At 28.0% G+C, this 22,074-nt stretch overlaps 1 protein-coding gene across 7 annotated transcripts in view; it reads left to right on the top strand.

Annotated features, from left to right (window-relative positions):
* Positions 1 to 333: 333 nt before the first annotated feature.
* LOC132918566 (glutamate-gated chloride channel) overlaps positions 334 to 22,074 on the top strand; it is a 40,316-nt gene continuing 18,575 nt past the window's right edge. For 2 of the 7 annotated variants that reach the window (XM_060979857.1, XM_060979859.1), the window contains exons 1-3: positions 336 to 611; positions 18,810 to 18,894; positions 20,298 to 20,458. In XM_060979857.1, coding sequence (XP_060835840.1) covers positions 18,824 to 18,894; positions 20,298 to 20,458 — 232 coding nt within the window. In that variant the 5' untranslated portion in view covers positions 336 to 611; positions 18,810 to 18,823. Of the gene's footprint in view, positions 612 to 10,647; positions 10,667 to 18,809; positions 18,895 to 20,297; positions 20,459 to 21,069; positions 21,138 to 22,074 lie in introns of those variants that run through there. The other 5 variants (XM_060979862.1, XM_060979863.1, XM_060979861.1 and 2 more) reach the window with 4 other exon arrangements.

Here is a 22,074-nt window from a genome sequence, read left to right as displayed (position 1 = left end):
TGATATCGAAAAAAAAAATGAACGTTTTTTTATTTGAAAAAAAACTCCTGCGGAACGTCAATCGCTCGCGCTTCATTAGGCCCTCGGCGGGGTCGTCGTCGCGCGCGCCTCATCGGAGAACGCCGCCGCCCGACACCCACTACCACCACCACCACCACCACCAGCACCAACACCGCCGCCGCCACCAGCCACAGAACAACCCGTCGTCCACCACCCACAAAAGTCGGGACGGCGCTTGCGTTGGTGGTCCACCGGGCCCAGTCTCCGGGGGGCTGCCCGCGCCCGGTCGATACGCGCACTCCCGCGGTCGGTGGCGGCGACGGTGGCGGGTTACGCGCGCACACACCGACACCCGCACACCGACGCGCGGTGACTGTGCGCCGCGTATACATGCAGAGCACCAGCGGCAGCAGCACCAGCAGGAGGTGTTCTCTCTGTTGCTCGGTGTGGTGGTGGTGGTGCTTCGTGTTCGGTTCGCGCGCGCCGACAGACGACACATCTCCACGGCCGACGGACAGCGACGGACGCGGGCCCAGCCGGCGCGAAATGGGCCGTGTTCTCTTGTAGCGAGACCGCCGCCGCCGCCGCCGAGTAGACGCCGCCGACCAGCGGTGAGTAGTAATGATACGAACACGCGACTATTTTTTATTTTATTATGTCGTTGCTATTAATGACCGTCGTCGTGACGTGCATTACTAATAATTATTTTATAGTATTATTATTAAGGTAGATTATATACACGACATTATTATAATCATCCCGCCGAAATACCGCGATCACGACGCATCCACAAACGGTCGTGTACTCGATCTTTACAGATTTTCAGCTGCGATTGATTATTATTTTTTTTTATCAAACTTCTATTTTTTTTTTGGTTTTTTGTTCCCGGCTAGTTCAAAAATTGCAATGATTATGCATAATATCGCAGTGATATATACATTTATTTCATTTATTTCTTTGACTCGATGTGCTTCTATATATAGTACAGGCGGACCATAAGACGGTAGACTATGGTATGTACTGTGTACATACTATTGCATAGGTGATGGTATGTGGTAGGTACACGTAATAGTATAATACACGTTTATCTGTATAATTGGTGTTTATTTGTCCGGCGTTTTTACGCATATGTTATAATATTAAGGCATACCTACTATATATTGTGGTAAAAAAAATACAATTGATGTAATAACTAATATAAGCTCATATGTGCCACCTATAGGATCTACTTATCTGTAGTTAGTTGTAGTTTTACGTTTTTATATTATATTATACTTATTGTTGTGTGCACAAAATTATATATTATGTACTCGAGGAAGAAAGTCAGAAATATTTGTTTTATATGCGTTAATATTTTTTTTATATTTCAGGTATATGTGCTATAAATAAGTTTTGATGATATTATAATATACTATAGTATATAACACGTATACGTCATAATTATAATATTTTAAATTTTACCTAATATTATAGTGGAGAGGCAAATATTTATATACTTTATTTTGCATAGAGTCAACAAAATATAATATGTAGGTATTCTTAACTGCAGGTATTAAAAATTATTCATCATGAAATCGGGCTTATAAAAAATCCACACCGTTCTTTACGAGATCAAAATTTAGTAAAATAATATATTTTTTTAAATATTTTTATTAAAATACTACTGTATCTAATACACATCTACAACGAGAATAACTTAAACACTATAATATATATATTGTGTACTTAAAAAAAATACAATTTTGTTAAACCATTAATATTGTTATAGTAAAATATATTATACATTATTACTGTCACAAGATGATATAATACAATATAATCACTCCTAAAAAATAAATAAATTTTCATACATAATTAAATAACTTTTGATTGTTTTTTAAATATTTTAATTATTATCTAACATTTGTTTATTACGTTATATTTATACAACTTTTTACGTTTAACCTTTTGTAAACCGCAAATAAAGTAATAACAAATATAAAATCCCTAAATACTGTTAATTATATGGCTTGGATACTTATTAAAAAATAACTCTCTCGATTTACTTCACTCTGTTAGATAGAAAAAAATGTCAAGTATAACCGTACATAAAATATAATTTATTTGTATTTAAAAAAAACTTTAACAAAATTGCATTATTCAAAAACATGTCTATGAAATATGAATCCGTTCTATTAATATAAATTAATTATTCTATACATAACTTTACATAGTAGTTTAAACTACGATATGGATAGATAATGTTTAAGAAATTAGGTGTTTCGCTTAACTTTTCATTAATGAAGATAAAACGTAAGGAGTAACTTTTAACTATTGTATTTTAAATTATTACGGAGATATTCATTCTTATGTATTTCATTTAGTATTATATACACTATAATCTAAATTAAATTCTATACAAGTTTAAATAACTATTTTAAAATTCTATTAATAACTATTTTTATTCCTTTCAAGTAAAAATATTTTTCAAAAACCAATTCGATATGCACTAATCTATGCATAATTAGTATAAACTGTATATTATAACGTACAGCAGTATTATAAGGTACCCTTCGTTTTGTACGCTGTCTGCCAAATATCCGGTCGACCCCCATAACGCATTGCAAAATCAATATTGCAATAAAATCAAATAATATTCCTAAAAACAAGACAAATATGCGAGAAAATTCCATTAACAGTACGATATTATGATATTATTGGGAGTTAAGTGTATAGTTAAAACTTAAAATATTCCGATTTTATTGAATGTGATCAAAATTGATTACAAAATGTTTTTATTTAGCAATAATAAATGTAGGTACTTCATTTTTACTAAACATTTCAATAATTCTTGATTATAACAAATAAAATGAACATTTTAGGTTTAATTCATTTTAATATATATATATTTTTTTTTTAATATTTATATTTATATTTTAATTTAAGATATTAAAACTGCAACATTAAATATTTATAGTGCTATTATATTTTAACTACATTAGAAATTTTAATGATCTCACGCTTTTATCATTTAATTTACAAAATGTACAACATCTGAATCATTATATTTGAATATTAATGATTATATTTTATTTAAAATACAAATTGCATACAATTAAAACTTTTAAAGGTGACCACAACGAGACGAATTTTAGGTAGGTAAAATAGAATAATTAATTAAAATACTGGGTAAGGGTTCAATGTATAATCTACACGAAAAACGTATATAGAGCGTAAGTACTTACAATATGATATCTACCTACTCCATATTATATTTCATTTAGAAATTCGTATTATTAAATGTTTTAAATAATTAAAAACACGATTATCCCCAAAAATATATGGTTTATTATACTAATTAATAATGTTCTCCTGTTATCCCGTTGAATTTATACTTCAAGTATATAATTAACTTATTTCGTAAGTACAATCACGTACAACACACTTAATTTACATTATTTATAGTGCTTGGGTTATTCGTATACATCATAATTTATTATAACTTTATAAGTAGCCAAAATATTAAAACCACTGTACTAAATTCAATATTAATTTCGATTTGTCTCAAAAACGAATTCACTTTGTACCTGTATTATAAATACTCTTGTTTAGAATGATGACTAAATTTCTAAATTACTTGACATTTAGCGGACAATGTGCAATATATATAGCGGATGCAAATCATTTGTGTTTGCTATATCATATTTGTAAGATATAATTAAACATAATTTATTATTTATTAATATTTTTTGCATGATAACAATAATATTAAGCACATAATTTATACAGAAAATTAAGAACACAAGCACAATATTCTAGTTGACTCAATTGTCAATTTTTGTTATTAATTTTTTACCTCTTATATTATTATCATTTATAATCCTTAAGAACTTTTGACATATTCTCATCACTTTGGAGACGAAAACTTAACGAAAATCTGGTAATTATCCTATATTGTGCCACGAATTCACTGTGTATTTTTTTACAAATGCGCAATTTAATTCAATTAATATTATTGTTTCATATATTTTAAGAAGAGAAAAAAAATTGAATTCAATAACATTTTAATGATTATTATTTATTAAACCTTGAATGAAAGAAGCATTAAAAAGCTAACTGAAAATTAAGTTCATATATAAATGAATTCAATCATACGTAATTCACACTTTTTATTTTCAACGCATATTGATTATCAGATTTAAATAAATATTTCATTTAACAAATGTGTGATGAGTATTTTTTTTACCAGTGAAATTCTTAACTTATATTATTACTATACTTAACATTTATTATACATAAATAATAAAGATAATGAATGCATACAAATATTTTCTAATCTAAAGTAATATTAAAGTAATGTTACATTTCTATGAATTTTCAAACAATTCTAAAAAAGCAGATAGTTTTAAATAAATAGTAAGGCAATTTAAAATACTGCTACATTCTCAAATGTTCTTGTTTTTTTATTCTCAAACATTGTATGTTCAGTTAAAAATGTAATATAGGTAGTTCATTTATGACACTTATTAAAAGAGTAAGAGTTACTTTTATTATACTCATAGTTAATTTATTAATATTTGTTACCATTACTATTCCTATAATCTTCATTGATAAAATATAGATGCTTTATTTGTATAATAAAAACCGATGTATTATATTCACACAAATATGTACATGAACATGTATAATAAATTATAGTTTTTTTCTTATTTAAAAAAATTTAAGTTTTCAAATCTTCTAATAATTTTTCAATCTGCAAAACAATATTATAGTAGTTAATAATTTTTATATATCTACATATTATTATATTAAATGTATAGAAGTATAGAACAATAAATATACAGATAATACAATATTTACTAAAACAAGTTAATTGAAAATTAACCATGCAATAATATATAATGTTTACTGTATCTATAATTTTGTAATGAATGATTTTAATGCGTTGCTAGAAAATAATACAATATTATTTCAAGCAATAAAAAAATACAAAAAAACCTGTTTTTCTTGGATTAAATGACTATTTTTGATTATAGAACCAACAATAATACGATTATGTTTATTAAAAAAAATATTATTTGAAAATAAAAATGTTTAGTATTTTATTGTTTACAACAATAAAAAGTAAAAAATAGATAATAAAGACGATTTAGATGATATATGTTATTACTTATTACTTATATTAATGTACATCGTACACCTGATATCTTTGTATATAGTTGTGTATATTAAATATAATTTTATATATATATGTGTGTATGTGTATAAAGTATATACTTAGATATGATAATATAATATTATACACTTATAGGTACTATATACTTAGATACTTCCATTACTATAATTATTTTTCTACCCAGATAACGTATTACGACTACATCGTGTATATATATATACGTATGATTTAAAAACAGATTCTTAATGTTTATAATTTAATCTAATGTAGTTATATAAAGAGAAATTCACCAAACATTCTCTGCTCACTCTCATTTGATTTAATAATATTAATAATTTAATAAAATGTATTGATTTAATAATAATTTTTTTTTTTTAATTTTAGTTATCGGAATGTTTAATTATACTTAAAAATCATATCTTTGAATTATTAAATTTTTTTATACTACTTAAAGAGTATCATGTGATGGAGATACAAACTTGCGTTTTTGAAATGAAATCTCACTTTTTTATTGTAAATTATTTAGTGAATAATTTTTTTTTAATTTTGATGTACTTTATTCAAAATTCGAACAAATAATTTTTTAGTAATATTTTGAATTTAATATAGTATTAATTGTTTTTGTGCCATCATTATAAATTACAAATTTTATAAATTATTAATATGTATTAGTTACTAGGGTTAGGATTTCTATGCATTTGCATAATATTCCTTTAGTCCAAATTGATTGTTCATCGGATATATCCATGATTTGACTTATTCTCGATTAAATATATATAATTAATGGTTAATAATTACTAAAAAAAATTCAATTTACCATTATATCATCCAAGTCCATTATCATAGACCTATTATTCTTAGTACACAAATTTAAATAATTCAAAAATGTATCGTTTGAATATTGATTTTGATACGTCAAAATTATTCACTAAATAGTTCACAGTAGAAAAGAGGATTCTTGTTTGAAAAATAGAAGTTTTTTTCTCCAAAAAACATTCCTTAGAAAGTACAAACGATTTTAATAGCTTTAAAATATAATCCTTAAATATATTTAAACATTCCAAAAATCAGAATTTGAATTAATTCATTATTAAATGAAAAAATGGAGTTGAGAATGTATAGCGAATCGCCTTGTATACAAAAATAATATAATACAAATCAATAAAAAATTCCATTATAAAATACTGTGTACAATAATGGCCACAGTTGCCAATTTATTTTTTAGATAATAATATTAAAAAAAAACTCATGATAAACATTTTACACTTTATTGTCCTCGACAGATTGCAAAAACTTTAAAAGATATGATAAACTTCACAGTAACAAGTCAATTATTATACGTTCCCAGCAAACTAAAAACTCGTTTTGAACTTGCGTATTGTTAACTTTGATTTTCCGGTGATGCATTGCTGCAATGACCATAGTATGAAACAACTTATAATTGGAGAATGTATATAAATACATACACCGTGATTTGGCGTTTTATTATACATAGTTTCTTCCGGATCCCAATTAAAATGTTGTCGACAGACGTATTAAAAATGTTTCTTTTGGCTGCATTACTAGATTATAACTCGTTAACTATACAGAATTCTAAGTGCTGTACATTTTGTGTGAGTGTGTGTGTGCGTGTGTATGTGTATCCAGGTATCCTCTTGTAATAATATGTGTGCGTAATGCGCTCGACACTAAAGCTATCGTTCCTACAATGTGTGCAATATTTGCACTTTCATCATTAAATTTATAAAACAACGAAATATTTTACAAAACAATATAATACGGGTATGTGAAGGCTTTATTTTATGTTTTTTGCTCACAGTTGTAGGTATACGTTCATTTTGGCGGTCTCTGTCACTATAATCTCCAATAAATGTTCTCTTGTCATACATACCTATATAATTAGTACGAATGTCGACAGTGAGTTACTAATGAACAAAAAAATGTGCCATATTTAATTAAAAAAATCTCATTTCGATATTGTCTACATAGAATATATAATGTATAAAATCGAAACGCGTTTAAATTCCAATCGGCTATGGCTGCGTTTACTGCACATCAGTTTTTTAATTATTATTCAATTGTTACACCATTTTTTTTTTCAAAACATGTAAATTCCATTTATGTTATAATATTTATGCAAGATTTATAGAATAGACATAAAAACTCGTGTTTTTGAGGATAATTTACTGGTATTGAAAATTCTGGCATTTAGCCAATTCAATTCATAGAATTTCTAGGGAGGCAAGTTCTTGTCACCTGGCTACTTAATTCTTAAACAAGTAAACCCGTTAAGTAATAAGTGGTAATGGCATGTGATTTATAACAAACAGAAGATACCTTAAAATATAAATTGATTTTTCAAGAATATGTATAAATAAAAAAAATTAACTGCTTAGATATTCTATATACCTAAACATTTTATTATTTCAATTGTATTATTTAATATTTAACTTTTTACATAATATATAATATGTTTATATCTTTTTTTCTGTAAAATTAATGTTATATAACAAAATCATAATGTTAAAATGTTTAAATAAAATTGACTACTTGATATGAAAAAATTAATGATACAAAATATATTATCGTATATTCATATATCGTAATTCAATTTAACATTAAAATAATAGACAATTATCGTTGGTCATCGAATTGAATATTCCTCGAAAACTAATAAACTAATAAAAATTTAGCAACCATCATATTATAAAAGACGTCAACACCAGACAAAAATAGTTTAAAGATAAATATTATATATTTTTAAATGACTGATGTGTAATATTATTTTTTTTTCTTGATAGAAGTTTGGAAATTTGTTATAATTTATACATATTTTATTATATATTTTATGTGCACGGCTTTTTTTTTATTTATCATACATTTAAGAGCGCCTTTATACCAATAGCCCCTGGAGCAAAGGTAGCCACTACTCCCCCCTCCTAGAACCAGCACTGTATATATATATATAATTAAGTATAGCATTATTATAACGAAAAATAAATATCACACAATTTACATTGTAATATAATATAATTTTATAATTTTAATTATTATTGTGTATGCAATTAAGCAGGGCAATTTTTCTGGGTGTATAAAGTTTTTTCATGTGAACAAAAAAGGTAGGTACCTATGTAATCATAACGACATATATTACGCTAGAATAGTTTTTATGTACAAGCTTTTTACACCACTCGACCTATTTTTATCAAATATCCTGAATGAAAAATTATTCAAGTGCGTCAATCCTGAAAACGCCATAACACAGAAATTTTATGACATTTATTTTTAAAATACACGGACAAATTTTTTCATGAGTCTGACCGAACAATTGACCATGTGAATAAATTTAATTTAAACTCATGAACCAAAGAACAATAAGTATACATAAAATAATTTTGACTGGACTGTGTAGTTATTGTGTTTGGACATTATTTTTAATGATCAAAATTGTTTATTTAATATCGCATGTAAAATAGTGTTTGTTACACAATTCTAAAGCCATCACAGAGATGCAACAATACACGAAAATACTTTACTCCAGTATGATATATTTGACATATTTTTAATGATATGCATTATAAGTTATAACAAAAACTACACTACGTTCAGCCTATTAGAACATTTCCGTACACCGATACCTATATCATTATAATTATTGGGTATTGTTTAATGAATTGTACTGCTTCGGCTATTCTGATGATTTTATACATATAGCTATTATATAATATGTGATACAGAATGTTCAATGAGTTCCGTTAATATGAAAACATTGGTGCATGTAATTTTAATTATATTGACCGATGGTCTCCATAAAACATATATTTTTATCGGTTATTTTTATTGTAATACTTAAAATTTTATTAAAGTTAATAAAAATAAACACTTATCAATTCTATTGTAATCTAACTTTTTTTTTTTTTAATTCAATTTTTTCTTTTCAATTTTATTTAGTACATTAGGCTAAAATTAAAACACATACTTTATGATTTGTCATTTTTATTTGATGATGCAATTTAAATAGTGTTAATGAAGTTAACGGAACAATTGAAAACTTTCGTTGTAACATTGCCTATGTATTGTATCATGATTATATAGTTCTAATTTTGACTACTCATTTAAGTCCATAAAAATGATAAAGATATTGTACTTAATATATATATTATATATATATATTATATATAGGAACACGAGTTTATTATTTCTCTTAACTCTTCAACAACTTAAGCTTTGGCAATAATATTCTCGAAATAATACCGTATTAAACCGGCCGGATAGTGTTGTATTAAAGAAAACAACTTATTTGAACGCACGATATTATCACAATGCACGTCTGATTGGAGAAGAATTTTTTTTCATAAAAATTCAAAGTTCATAAAGTCGTATATCCCACTCGGTGTATATATTATAGCTTTTGTATAGTTATTATACCTTTTTGTTTTATAAATACGCATAATATGATGGTGTACAATTCAAATCACTATTTTCAATGAAACCTCGTGGTGGTTGCAGAATTAGCTAACACGTGTGAGACAACAGTATAGTCTGGGTACAACGGCTGGTGCAGCGAATCATTAATAATAATTTTGGTACATCATCTCGAATATGACTACATTATTATCTCTGGTAGTCCATACGTATATGACGCAAACATACTGTTATAATATAGAAATGTCATAGACCAATAAGATTTTAAATTTTGAACAATACCAACTACAGTATAGATACCTGTCTGGCTAGCTTTAATGTATAAAAATATATGTGCATTGGACTAACATAGCACAGCTTCTAAGGGGCGTGATAATAATATATATTATATTGTTTTGGCGAAATCTCTGCACGACCGTCGAATATCAGTTTGGCTGAAGAACAGCTGAGTTCGTACCAGCAAAAATGATTTGATTTTATACTTGCGATAAGATAAAGCTGCGAAAAAAAAAACAATAATAAAAACACGATTTCGGCGTTTCCCATAAAATTTAATTATCGGTCGTTGCCGACGCTCACGTTTGTCGCATTACGCGTTTCGCAAACTCTGATGTTTTTTTTTTCAGCTGCGTTACATTTCGAGCTATAAATTGTTTGCTTTTCGTCGTTTTTTTCATTATTTAATTTTATTGTTTGATTTATGATATTTATATACATGTATATGTGTGTGAGTGTAAGACTGCGGGCTCCGGTGAATTCGAGAGGCGTGTACATACACACCACTATCGCGTACATACAGTGTATGCAGTACAAATTTGTCAGGTTGTTTTTGTTTTGGTGTTTTATATTTTTCTCTCGTTTTGTTTTTTTTTATTTTTTTTATTCATGTACTTAACACACACTCACACAAAGTATTTATATATATATTTATAGGTGTTATTCGTAGTGAACCACGCCCCGTTAAAAGCTTTGAAACGTGATGATACAAACACTAGAGGAATAACACGCGGCAATTTTCATATAATATTTTCTTGTTCTAGTTCATATCGGTGCTGCCTGTACCCGACAACCGTAGCTGGTACCACGGTAAATAAAGTATATTATCATATTATATATTATTAAAATAATAATTGCACCAGCGCGCCGTTTGCGTTTTATAACTTCTATATAGTATTATAGGTACACATCGCGCGCGTGCAAACCATGAAAATATAGTTCCTTATTTGTGTCTGTTTTATTTAATACAAACTAAAATTATAAGTGCACGAAACTGTGAAAAGAAAAACGTCGATAATGGGATGTGGCAGTGATTTTATATTTATTGCATCCTATTCGTTGTCAAAAATAATAATAATAACAAATAACAATATAACATAAAACATTATTATGTATGTATAATGTATATTATTATAATTTATAGTATTATTTAAACGACTACATACAGTATCAATGTCCTGAGATTCTTTCGGATCAACTATTGCATATCCCGAAATTTATTCTTGCAAATAAACGTGCTTGTCCGCGTTTTCCAACACTTTTATTAAACGATCAATGGTCTCATTATATTAATATGGCTGAACGTCTAAAAAAATAAAAAGAGTAAAATCTATACTGTATCAACCGGTGGTCCGTAAAAATCGCTATTATGTCCATAAACATTTTTCTCGTCTTCTCACGGCAACCGAAATCAAAATATTATTCTTCGCCGTTTAGTGGCGTTTATCAAGAATGAATCGTGTAACATATGAATACATAATAATTAATAACATAATATATGCTAAATTGGTAACCAGCAACGAAATTATAACGTTTTAGGTCAACCGTGCTTTTTAGAATGTGAAAATATCCCTCGATTTGTCAGCGGTCTTATATAATAATATCTCTGTATTTTTCATTTATTTTTTAACAAAACCAACAGTTATTTAACCATTCATCGCTACGCCGTCTTATATTGGTATCGATGATATTTTATTTTTTGATTTACATTAAAATTAAATCGAAATATTATTTAGTCGGCAAAAAAATTGACCTATATCCGTGTCTGACCCGAGGATTAAAATAATAGTTTTATGAAGAGAGAAATTTCGGAGACTATGCAGTATAGCGATATACGCAGATGCGCAGTAGGTAATTTACTTGATTCGATTACTTCGCTTGCACAAACATTAATATCCTGACTTTACATTTATATTTTAATTAACAAACAAAACTCTATTCAATTATATCAACGTTAGAAAAGCAATTTAATTTCATACAGAAATATCAGATATAACAATACTATTGTCATTATATTTTACTTAAAATGCAAATTATGTTTAAAATTTCATTTTTATACAAAAATATAATGATAAAAACTCACCTTATTAACGTTATGATAAAATAAAAACACTTTTGAGAATACTTTTTTAAAAAACAAATTTTTATTTTTATAAATTTTTATTAAAAACACGTTTTTAATGTTTGCGTGTGTAATATCTGTGTATAGTATGTGGTTTTACCGTTTCGTGTATGATGTAGATATATACTATACAAGTACCTATATAAAATACGTATAGTCTTACTCGACGTGAGAAAACTATCAGACTTATTGCTTCCTGAACTTCCGGGATTTTCGAACTAGTGTGCAAACACGTTAAGTTTACTGCAGGTGGCCTAAATTAAAAGCTTCCGGCGTGGCTTACGGCTTGAGTGGAAAAATGAAGAACCCGGCACCCTTTCGTTTTTTATGTCTACTGTACACCGTGGTAGCTGGCAGTTTCCCAATAGATATCTTTACTCAACCGTTTTACACGTTTGCAGTGTTACATTTATAATATCTTAAAATTCGTATATGTGTGGACCACAATAAATCGAACACAATGAATTAAAATCATACGGTATATACAATATACTTTATTTTCTAAGTCAAGTATTTAAATTTAAGTCTTAAATAATTATACAATTTATTTAAAAAAAATCATTAAATATGTTAAACATTAAATTCATAATAATATAATAATGTAGACATGAAACTTCAACAGATTAATATAGAATATTGGACACTTGATCAGAATTCAAAGTTCAAAACTGATTTAAAATTAAATATGATTGGTATAATTATCTTTGGTTTTACTCTTTTAAATATTTCAAATAAAATATAAATCATTTATACATACTTACAAATGCCCTCTTACTCCTCAAAAATAAAATATATATATATACGTATATAATAATAATAATAATAATAATAAAATAAAATAATTTAGGCCTATATGATAAGTATTTCATTAAGTATTAAAAATATATGTATATCTAACGTAATTCACACATAAGTATGAACTTGATGATTGATGATGTTGTTTAGTGGAGTAGTTAATCAAGTTCATTATAAAATAATTATATTGAAAAAAATATTAAATAGGGAGTAAAATAAATTGCTTTTTTTACAAAAAAAAATCCAACTAGAAAATTAAGGAAAGCTTATAAAAGATTTAATTTATTTTAAATCGTTATAAGATCATTTTTATTTACTCTAGTCATTTCTAAGATTAATCTAATAATCTATAATATATAACTATAACTATATTAGCTATTAGCTTCGCGCTTACAATACACCTATTAGATGTTTAAAATACCGGAAACCGACAACAATGATACTCATATATATGTATTCAATATTCATATATACATACATATATATTTAAGTGAGCAGCAGTCAGCAGTACCTAATAGGTTAGGCATAGACACTACCTATGTATTGATCATACACGCCACTGATTTGGGTTGGTTAGTGTATTATTATAACAGAAATAACAATAATAAATGTAAGACCAATGATTTTTATCCTTAATCATGATTAATTTATTAAATTTTATCATGATTTTGGTTGAAAATATAGAGTTTCTGGTTATTGAATAAAACGTACATTTTCAAAATAGAACATATTTGAAACTTTTATAATATAAATTATATAAATACATAAAATCATGATAGACTAATTAATTAAAACAATATTGTACTCAATTTATTTTTACATTATTAAAAAAAATAGGTTCACAATAGAAGTTCATTATATTAAATATAATTAATATCCATTAATAATCTGTACTTAATAAAAAATAAATCGAATAATATCACTAAATAGTCGTCAATTATTGGTTGTTAGTTTATTACATTCATATTAATTTTGACACTTTCAATAAATATTCTATAGCTAGTTAATTATTTCTGTTTCCGTTGTAAGCTTTTTATGTTATTTTAAAATAAATAAAAAATAGTATTATATCATGGCCAAGAGTTACGGTTTAATCGAATCTACCATGAAATCTTTTTTTGAAACATGCCTAATTCTAAATCTATACAATTCTTTTATTAAACTTATTTTGTAAAGATTTTTTTTAATATTAATCACTTTAACGATGGATTGACAATTTTACTGTTTTAAGGTTTATTTTATTAAAATAAAATAATTTAAAAGATTTTATAAAAAACTAAAACCATCCTATAAATTACAAATATGTTATCGTATTGTATTTTAAAAATTAGATTTAGTATACATTTCTAAACTTTGTCTTTCTCCAGCTAAATGTAATTCTTGAATAAATAGGAAATTACCATTTAGTTATAAAATATTTATTATACTCGAACTTAATATATTTATAAAAAAAAAGTAATGTTACACTCCGATTGAGACCTAAAAACAATTATTTCTTTTATTCTAATTTAATAATTAACATATTAGGTCGCATAATGTTTTCAGTTTTGTCGTCTGGGAAGCTTAACGTTTAAACACCAGTGTGGTTGCGTGTACGTTTTACAACTTAAAATTAAAAACTATAGAAGTAAGATGTTCAAAAGTTTGCCTGCTAGTGATGCATAATATGTAAATATATATTTATATTTAATTAGTTGTCGATGAAACTTATTTAAAAAGTTATCAGTTATACATGTTAAAGAACATTTAACACTATAGTTTAAAATTTTGAATTATATTATTGATGAAATAATTTATTGTTTCGATTTTTGTCTGTAAGGAGTATTATTTGTAAGCAATATGTTTAAGGTTCAAAAAAAAAACGTAATTAATGTACCTGAAATGACATTACGGTTTTGTCGTTAGCGTACGCTACATGTGTGTATATAGGCAATCGCAACCGCGAGGGATTAGAAAACTGTCAATGTTCCCCGGAGAACTGCAGACGACCATCGGCACATATCGTTATAAGCACACTACAAATGAGATAAGCATTTCGATTTCGTTTTTTTTTCGCGAGCTGGCAGACAACCATGTACAAGTCAATAAAAAGTAACAACCCGACGAATCCGACGAAAAATAAATGTAAAAAAATACGACCGAAAAACAATAACAGCTAGGACGCGATGTTATAACGAGACGATAATACTCATTTCTGTCGTGTGTGTATATAATAATAATATATACCTATATCATTATACATTTTATACACGAGCTCGGTGTTCCCGTAACGATGACGTACTCGTGCATTACGTCACGGGTTTCGTCGCGGCGACCTGGTAGCCCGGGGCAACGGCGGAGGACACGAGATCAATTTCCCCTGTGCCACCGCCACCGCCGACGTTTTACCTGCAGCGCCCCCGCCACTGCAGCCGCCGTTATTCGCGCAGACAGCTCGCTAAAAATAAACAACAGTCGAGCCGTCGCCACTGATGATAATAATAATAATAATAATACGCTAGTGAAACCTCATAGCGGTAGCAATAACGTCTTATTTTTCCCCAGTGCACGACTTTTATCACTACGGCAAGTGGCCACCAAAAATAAAAAATAAAAGCTTACAACATAAATTAACCTTTTTTTATATTTATTTTGGAAAAGTTTAATTTCGAATTCCCTTGACGGAAATCCGTTTCGGATCGGTTTATTTATTATTATTAACGCCCCGCAGCTATATGCTTTTATATACCTACTTAATATAAATTTTAATGTACAATGATAATATAAAATTCAGAAACGTGTTCTGCTGTTTCGTGTGCCTGCCGCATTCTAATATTCCAAGTGCGGTATAAGATATTATAATAATATTATCGAATAGTAATATTGGAAATCTAATCTAACCAAAAGGTCTATATACAGATGCTCAAATAATATACAATATGTTATGCACATTTTGAAATTGTCCATCCCCGCGTTGCACCTCCTGATTCCTCCAACTCATCCCTTGAATTGTGTGGCATCCTGCGCCGTCGTCTGAAAATATTAATACTTATCGTACATTTGCATCGGGCGGACTTGTTTTTCGGTTTTTTTTTCTGTGTTCACGATATGAAATATTATTGTAATATTTCATGTGTCAAATACGTTTGCATTGAGTAGAGGCGACCGCACGCACCAATGTAAACGTGCTGTTTCCTTTATATTATATTATTTATATATTGTTATTTACCGAATGAATGAAATCTAGATTATCCGTTGCGGAATTACTGCGAACGGCCGAAAAGATTAAAACGAGAGACGCGTATAAAAATTGAATAATTATATGCGTCGTGTGTAAAATAATAATATAATCATAAACATAACACACACACACACACACACACACACACATATATATATATATATATATATAATAACAACGAAGCCATTAGTTTGGCTCTCGGCCCGTCGGGGTGCAAGGGCGGCAGCGCACAACGTGCGTTTGTCAAACGATAATAATTAATATAAAAAAAAAACCCTAGAAAACACGGGTAGTTTTTTTTCTGATTTTAAAGCGACAGGGAGAGAGAGAGAGAGAGAGAGAAAATAATTATACCCTCGGACCCTCCAACCGAGTATGTATTATTATATATATATACATATTTGAAGTACGGTTATCACGTATAATGTATAATATACGGGTAAATTCGTATTATTAATTAATATTATACATATTATCATCGTCGCATAATAATACAGAATATGATTATACGTACAGGTGGGCGAGTCACCGGAAAATCCCTTAAAATCCGATTATTCAGTAAATATATAATAATATAATATTATGACGTGCAAACCATTCAACCAAGCTCCCCATCTCACTCGATAAAATCGATTATTGCTCGTACGGTAAAACTGGAGACTTTGCGCGGTCGCCGTCGTTCGCTTTTCCGAAAATTGTTAACCTGATGGTGCGTAGTGCATTTCGAATAGGTCGGAAATTAGATTTTCGACACCGACTCCCCATCGTGTACATAGAATATGTTGACGGAGCGATTTCGTATAAAACATCGGGAGTTTCGAAGGTATACTTACAAATATTATTCATTTTAATATTATCATCCCCGTGTATCCAGTAAACACTCGCTAAATAAACCATTCGTATGGCACGGCCGCCATCGGCAAATTTTCGATTCTGTCGAATTGAGTATATTTAATACTCGACGTCACCGAATTCCGATCACACGTATTGCAAATAGAGAAACTTTACAGTTAACAGTCGTCTCACGTCACAATTCGTGTATAATAGGTGAAGTTAGGGCGATTTATCCGCGGAAAATATTAAGAAATAGAAAGAATAGATATATTTTGATCACTTAGTATTTTAATCATACATAAATCAATTGAATGTTAGTTTTTAATTATTTTTTGGTCAAGTAAGGAACTTAATTATTGTTCTTTTATTTATTTTTTGGTTTAAATTTAAAACCGGAATTCTAAATTTAAAACAGTATACTTAGTTATTTTTTTTTTAACATAGTCACAATCAGTCAGTGATCTCTGGACTCTGGTGAACACTTACCTACATATTCCTATTTGAATTTTTAATTCTATAAAAGATTGTTCCAAATAAATTTCATTTTACTTCTTTTTTTAATTAAAGACTTCAAAACGTCGTGGGAAGCCAACGATCTATAATCTAATATCTCTATACTCCGTTATACCAATTATAATATCCTATTGGCCATCTTAATATTGATGCACGTAAGACAAATCGTACGTAAAAACATTTTTTCGCATAGACTAATCGTCTTTGATTAGGTAAGTATAACATCGCAATAATACGGATTAATAATATGATATTATAATAGTATCGTAAAATCGTTTCATTGTTGTCATCGAATATTTGAACTTGTTAAACGACTTAAATTATATCGTAAAGAACATTTTTATACCTAATTTTTTTTTTTCGTATCAACTTCCGAGTTGCTTGCGGTGCTCGGACGAGCGCACACGTCGTCGGCAAACTGGGTCAACTAGGATAGACCGCGTCTGCGGGGTCGGCTCTCCTACGAAATGCCAACGCGTTCGTAACTTTACTTTACTCGTATACATTGTTGTCGTTGTTCGCTTTTTCGCACGGCCGTGCAAACCGTAATTCAAGCTGTTTTATTTTTGGATTTATTTATTTTTTTTTAACATTTTATAGCACAACTTGCATCGCAAACACGTTATATTATTATTGATGTTACACTTAAAGGTACATTCGCATACATGATATAATAAAAAAAAAAAATAATAAATAAAAGTATTATTTCAGCACCGCGCAGTTTAACATAATATTATATATATTGTGGGCGTACGTAGGCGTAAATCATTCTGGAATAGCCGTCCGTTCGAAAACATATAGAAATAAGTTAAATTCGCTTTTTGAGAAGTATAATAATATAAAACCAGCGTGTAATTCGGTGTAAAAACAGACAATTTATACGGTCATGTATGATGCTGTATACCACTACGCCAGATGCGTATACACAATAATAATAATAATATAATTGTATTCGATATCGTTACATGTCTTCGGATAATATAATCAACGCTATAACATAATACTAATCCTACGTACGAGTGCACAACACTGTACTTATATTATATGCCATAGTATCAAACTCATCGAGATTACATGTAGTTGTTCCAACTAATACAACAATTATTATATTATAATAGTCAATGTGCCGTTTTAACATAACAGTATATTAAAAAACACATAACCGGACGGAACCGTGTTCGGTATATAAATCACTGTGATTTACGAACTGTTCGAATAAAATAATATATATATATAGTGCATTGGAATAATATACAGGCGTGCGATCCATATATTATTATCATATAATTGTATTTAGGTAGGGTAGCACTTGCCAATAGTGTGTAATCAAAACGTGTATTCAGAAAATCGACACATTTCTCATACACCGTACGAGAAATGTGAGCAAGTACCTATTATTGTTTGTACCTATATGCAAAACTTATACACTGGGCAATTGATAGTGATTTTGTTGCTTGTTTTTGTTTTAGGGTTACTGCAGAGAATGGCTAGTTTCAAGGAGTGGCCGTCGTTCTTGATGGTATTTTTGTTTGCGCACTTTGCTCAATATTGCTGGTAAGAAACTCCTTCCTGTAAGCAAATGTAATCATAATACTTTAATAGTAATCAATGATTTAACGAGTTCTACTTCGATTCGGTTTAAAATTAATACTGTATCAAGTAAAAATTCGATATTAATTGAATATTATCAATATTTGTCATAAAAACCAAAATAATAATAAAATGTGGAGAAATGGGGCCGCTTTGCTATAAAGTAGATGTCGAATAGGGAGTCACTGTAGTAGGTATTTATGTTCAATTTTAATTCAATGATATTATATCATTAAATACGAAAAACGATTTTGAGCGGATCCGGTCTGTCAGCCTACATTACATCAAGTATATTTTAAGATAATATGTTTATTGATATTGCTACATTATATTTTATGTTGGTAGTAATTTATTATACTATTGTTATTACAGTAGGTTGATTTAATTTTTCCGAAAACATTGCATTTATTATATTATTAGTATTTTATTATTTTAATATATATATATAAGTATATACTTATAGTTTATCATATTTTATTTTTATTTTTATGAAATCTTCGGAATAAACCCCTTTGGCCACAATTTACACATATACATTATTTTTTATAGTTTATGACATTATATCCTTAATACTCCTAATAACTAAAAAGTTATAAAATAGTTAAAATTGAATAATAGTTAAAAATTATTGAACCAATATCACCTAACCATAAATCAGTGTGAATAATTGCATGGTATATATAGGTAGTAATACCTTTAAATTAATCTAAATGTTTTGAAAATTTCATTACGCATTGTAAAATTCATAATATATGTAAAAGTTTTAAGTCTCCATGAATAATGTTTTTTAATTATAACCAAATATTTATCGTCTTTATTCGTCGTTATAATATGTAATTTCGTCCAAATTTAAACTTATAATGTCTATAAAAAAGTAGTTGTACTTTTCATTTTTCGGTTCTAATATAAACTGCTTATGAGGAACATTGTATTAAATTTCTAATTTTGTCAAAAATTTATTCCACAAAGTACCAACTAGATCTAATTTACTACCAGAAACCACCCCTCAAAGTAGAAAAACAAAATATTTTTACTGCCCCAAAAAGTGATGACAGGCACATAAAACACACACATCATTATAAAATCAATGCATTTATTGCTCCACTCAGAATCTAAAAACAAAATAGTTTTTTCAATAATATTAATAATAAATTAAAGAATATATTTATCAATATAATAGCCCTATGATAGTCCTATACTTAAACCTCACTTAATCAAATCAAATAAACAATACATTTAAATTATAATCATTGTAAAAAAGATTTTTAATAACATTTTTATGGATAAAATAAGCTCGTATTAAATTTATCCAGTAATAACATATATTTATTATTTTATATATAAAAAAAAATACTTGTTTATTACAGCAATCGACTTGAGGATGATGGGTGCAATTATAATGGAAATTCTCAACACAGATGTATTCCAAAAGTCAACTATAGGCACAAAGAAAAAGAGGTTCTTGATCAAATTTTAGGTCCAGGAAGCTACGATGCTAGGATTCGTCCTTCAGGAGTTAATGGCACAGGTAAAATACGATTGAAAATTATGTTGTTTTGTATAAAAATGAAAAACTATTACATGCTCACAACCAAAACAATTCATTATGTTCATTTATTTTTTTATTTTTATTATAAATATATGTTCTATTAAATTAACATTATTAAAACTACGTACAGACAATTTATATTAAACAATCTCACGGCTTCAACAATATTTGTAAAACATTAAAAGGGGGAGGGATTGATTTAATCTTGTGAGTTCATCATAAAAGTGATACCTTATTTTTTCTTCATTATTACTTTTTTTTTTAATTTTCCCTACAAAGTTTTATTTTTTGTTTAAATACTTGAAGTACTTTAGGCTTTTCGCCAAACTGAAAAATTCTACGAGTACTTGTGCATAGTGCCAAATCCCCTTTTGTGTTATATTATGATGCCCGTATATATAGGAGCAGGATTTAACTTTTAACTTTCGAGTGGCCACTCATTAATGCTTTGTCTATGTGGGGGGCTTCAGCTAGTTGTAACAACCAACAAATGTTAATATTAATAATATTTCATTTATTTAATTGTATCAAAATAATAATATTGGTAATAACAAATATATAAAATCAGAACTCTTAATAATAATTCCTAGATGGCCCGGTAGTTGTTAAAATAGATTTAATGCTACGAATCATCGAGAAAATTAGTGACCAAGATATGGTAAGTCAAATCGGTTAAGCACATTGGTTCACTCAATTTTCAATTGTTTCTAACAAACGAAATATGTCACAATTATCTTTTAACCATTTATTACGGTTTATTAATATTTTATGCACTATTATCCGCACTTCGTACGACTCTTTTATATATTTTATTGCCTATTGCAGGATTACGTGTTCTTACATAACTGCGTGCACTTGATATTTTATTTCTTTTATCGTTTAAACAGCAATCTTTTAATGAGTTCGTTTTTTCAAGCTATGATTGAGAATTGCGATTTTACAGTCATTACACATTTTTTTATTTTAAATATATTCTTGAGCAAAAATCCGTTTAATCAATTTTGTTTATTTTATATTTATATCTCTATTATAAAATTACAAAAATAACAGTTTTTTCCATTTACATTATTTTCATACTGGGAATCTTTAATATATTATAGTATTGCAGTCAGTTCAACCAACGCCATAATAAATAAATAAATGCTGCAAATACTATTTTGTTACTTTATAAAAATGTATAGAATTATTTTTCCAGACATTTTTTAATTATAATTATTTAATAACAAACGCGTTTTTATATAAATTATTTTAACATAAAAGGGATTAAACTTTTTCAAAGAAGATAATACTTTTTTAATATATATTATATTTATATTTTTCCTAGCACAAATTGTACATAAATATGTTTAAACGAAGATTTTTGCTCAAAACTTTTCAACGCTCTCTTCGCTACGCTCGATGAATATTAATAACAGTGTATTCTTCTTTAATAATTTAATAACTATTGAGATGTGCTTAATGCGTGCAATGTTTCACAAGATAAATAATAATACAATTACGTAACAATAGTACGTCTTAGTGTGCAATGCGACAATTATAATATTAGGTATCTTATAAACCGACATATTTGCAGAAATTAGCAAATTTATTGTATT

This window comes from Rhopalosiphum padi, chromosome 1 (assembly GCF_020882245.1).
Source record: "Rhopalosiphum padi isolate XX-2018 chromosome 1, ASM2088224v1, whole genome shotgun sequence".
NCBI lineage: Eukaryota > Metazoa > Arthropoda > Insecta > Hemiptera > Aphididae > Rhopalosiphum > Rhopalosiphum padi.
This window is presented reverse-complemented; position numbering and strand designations above follow the sequence as displayed.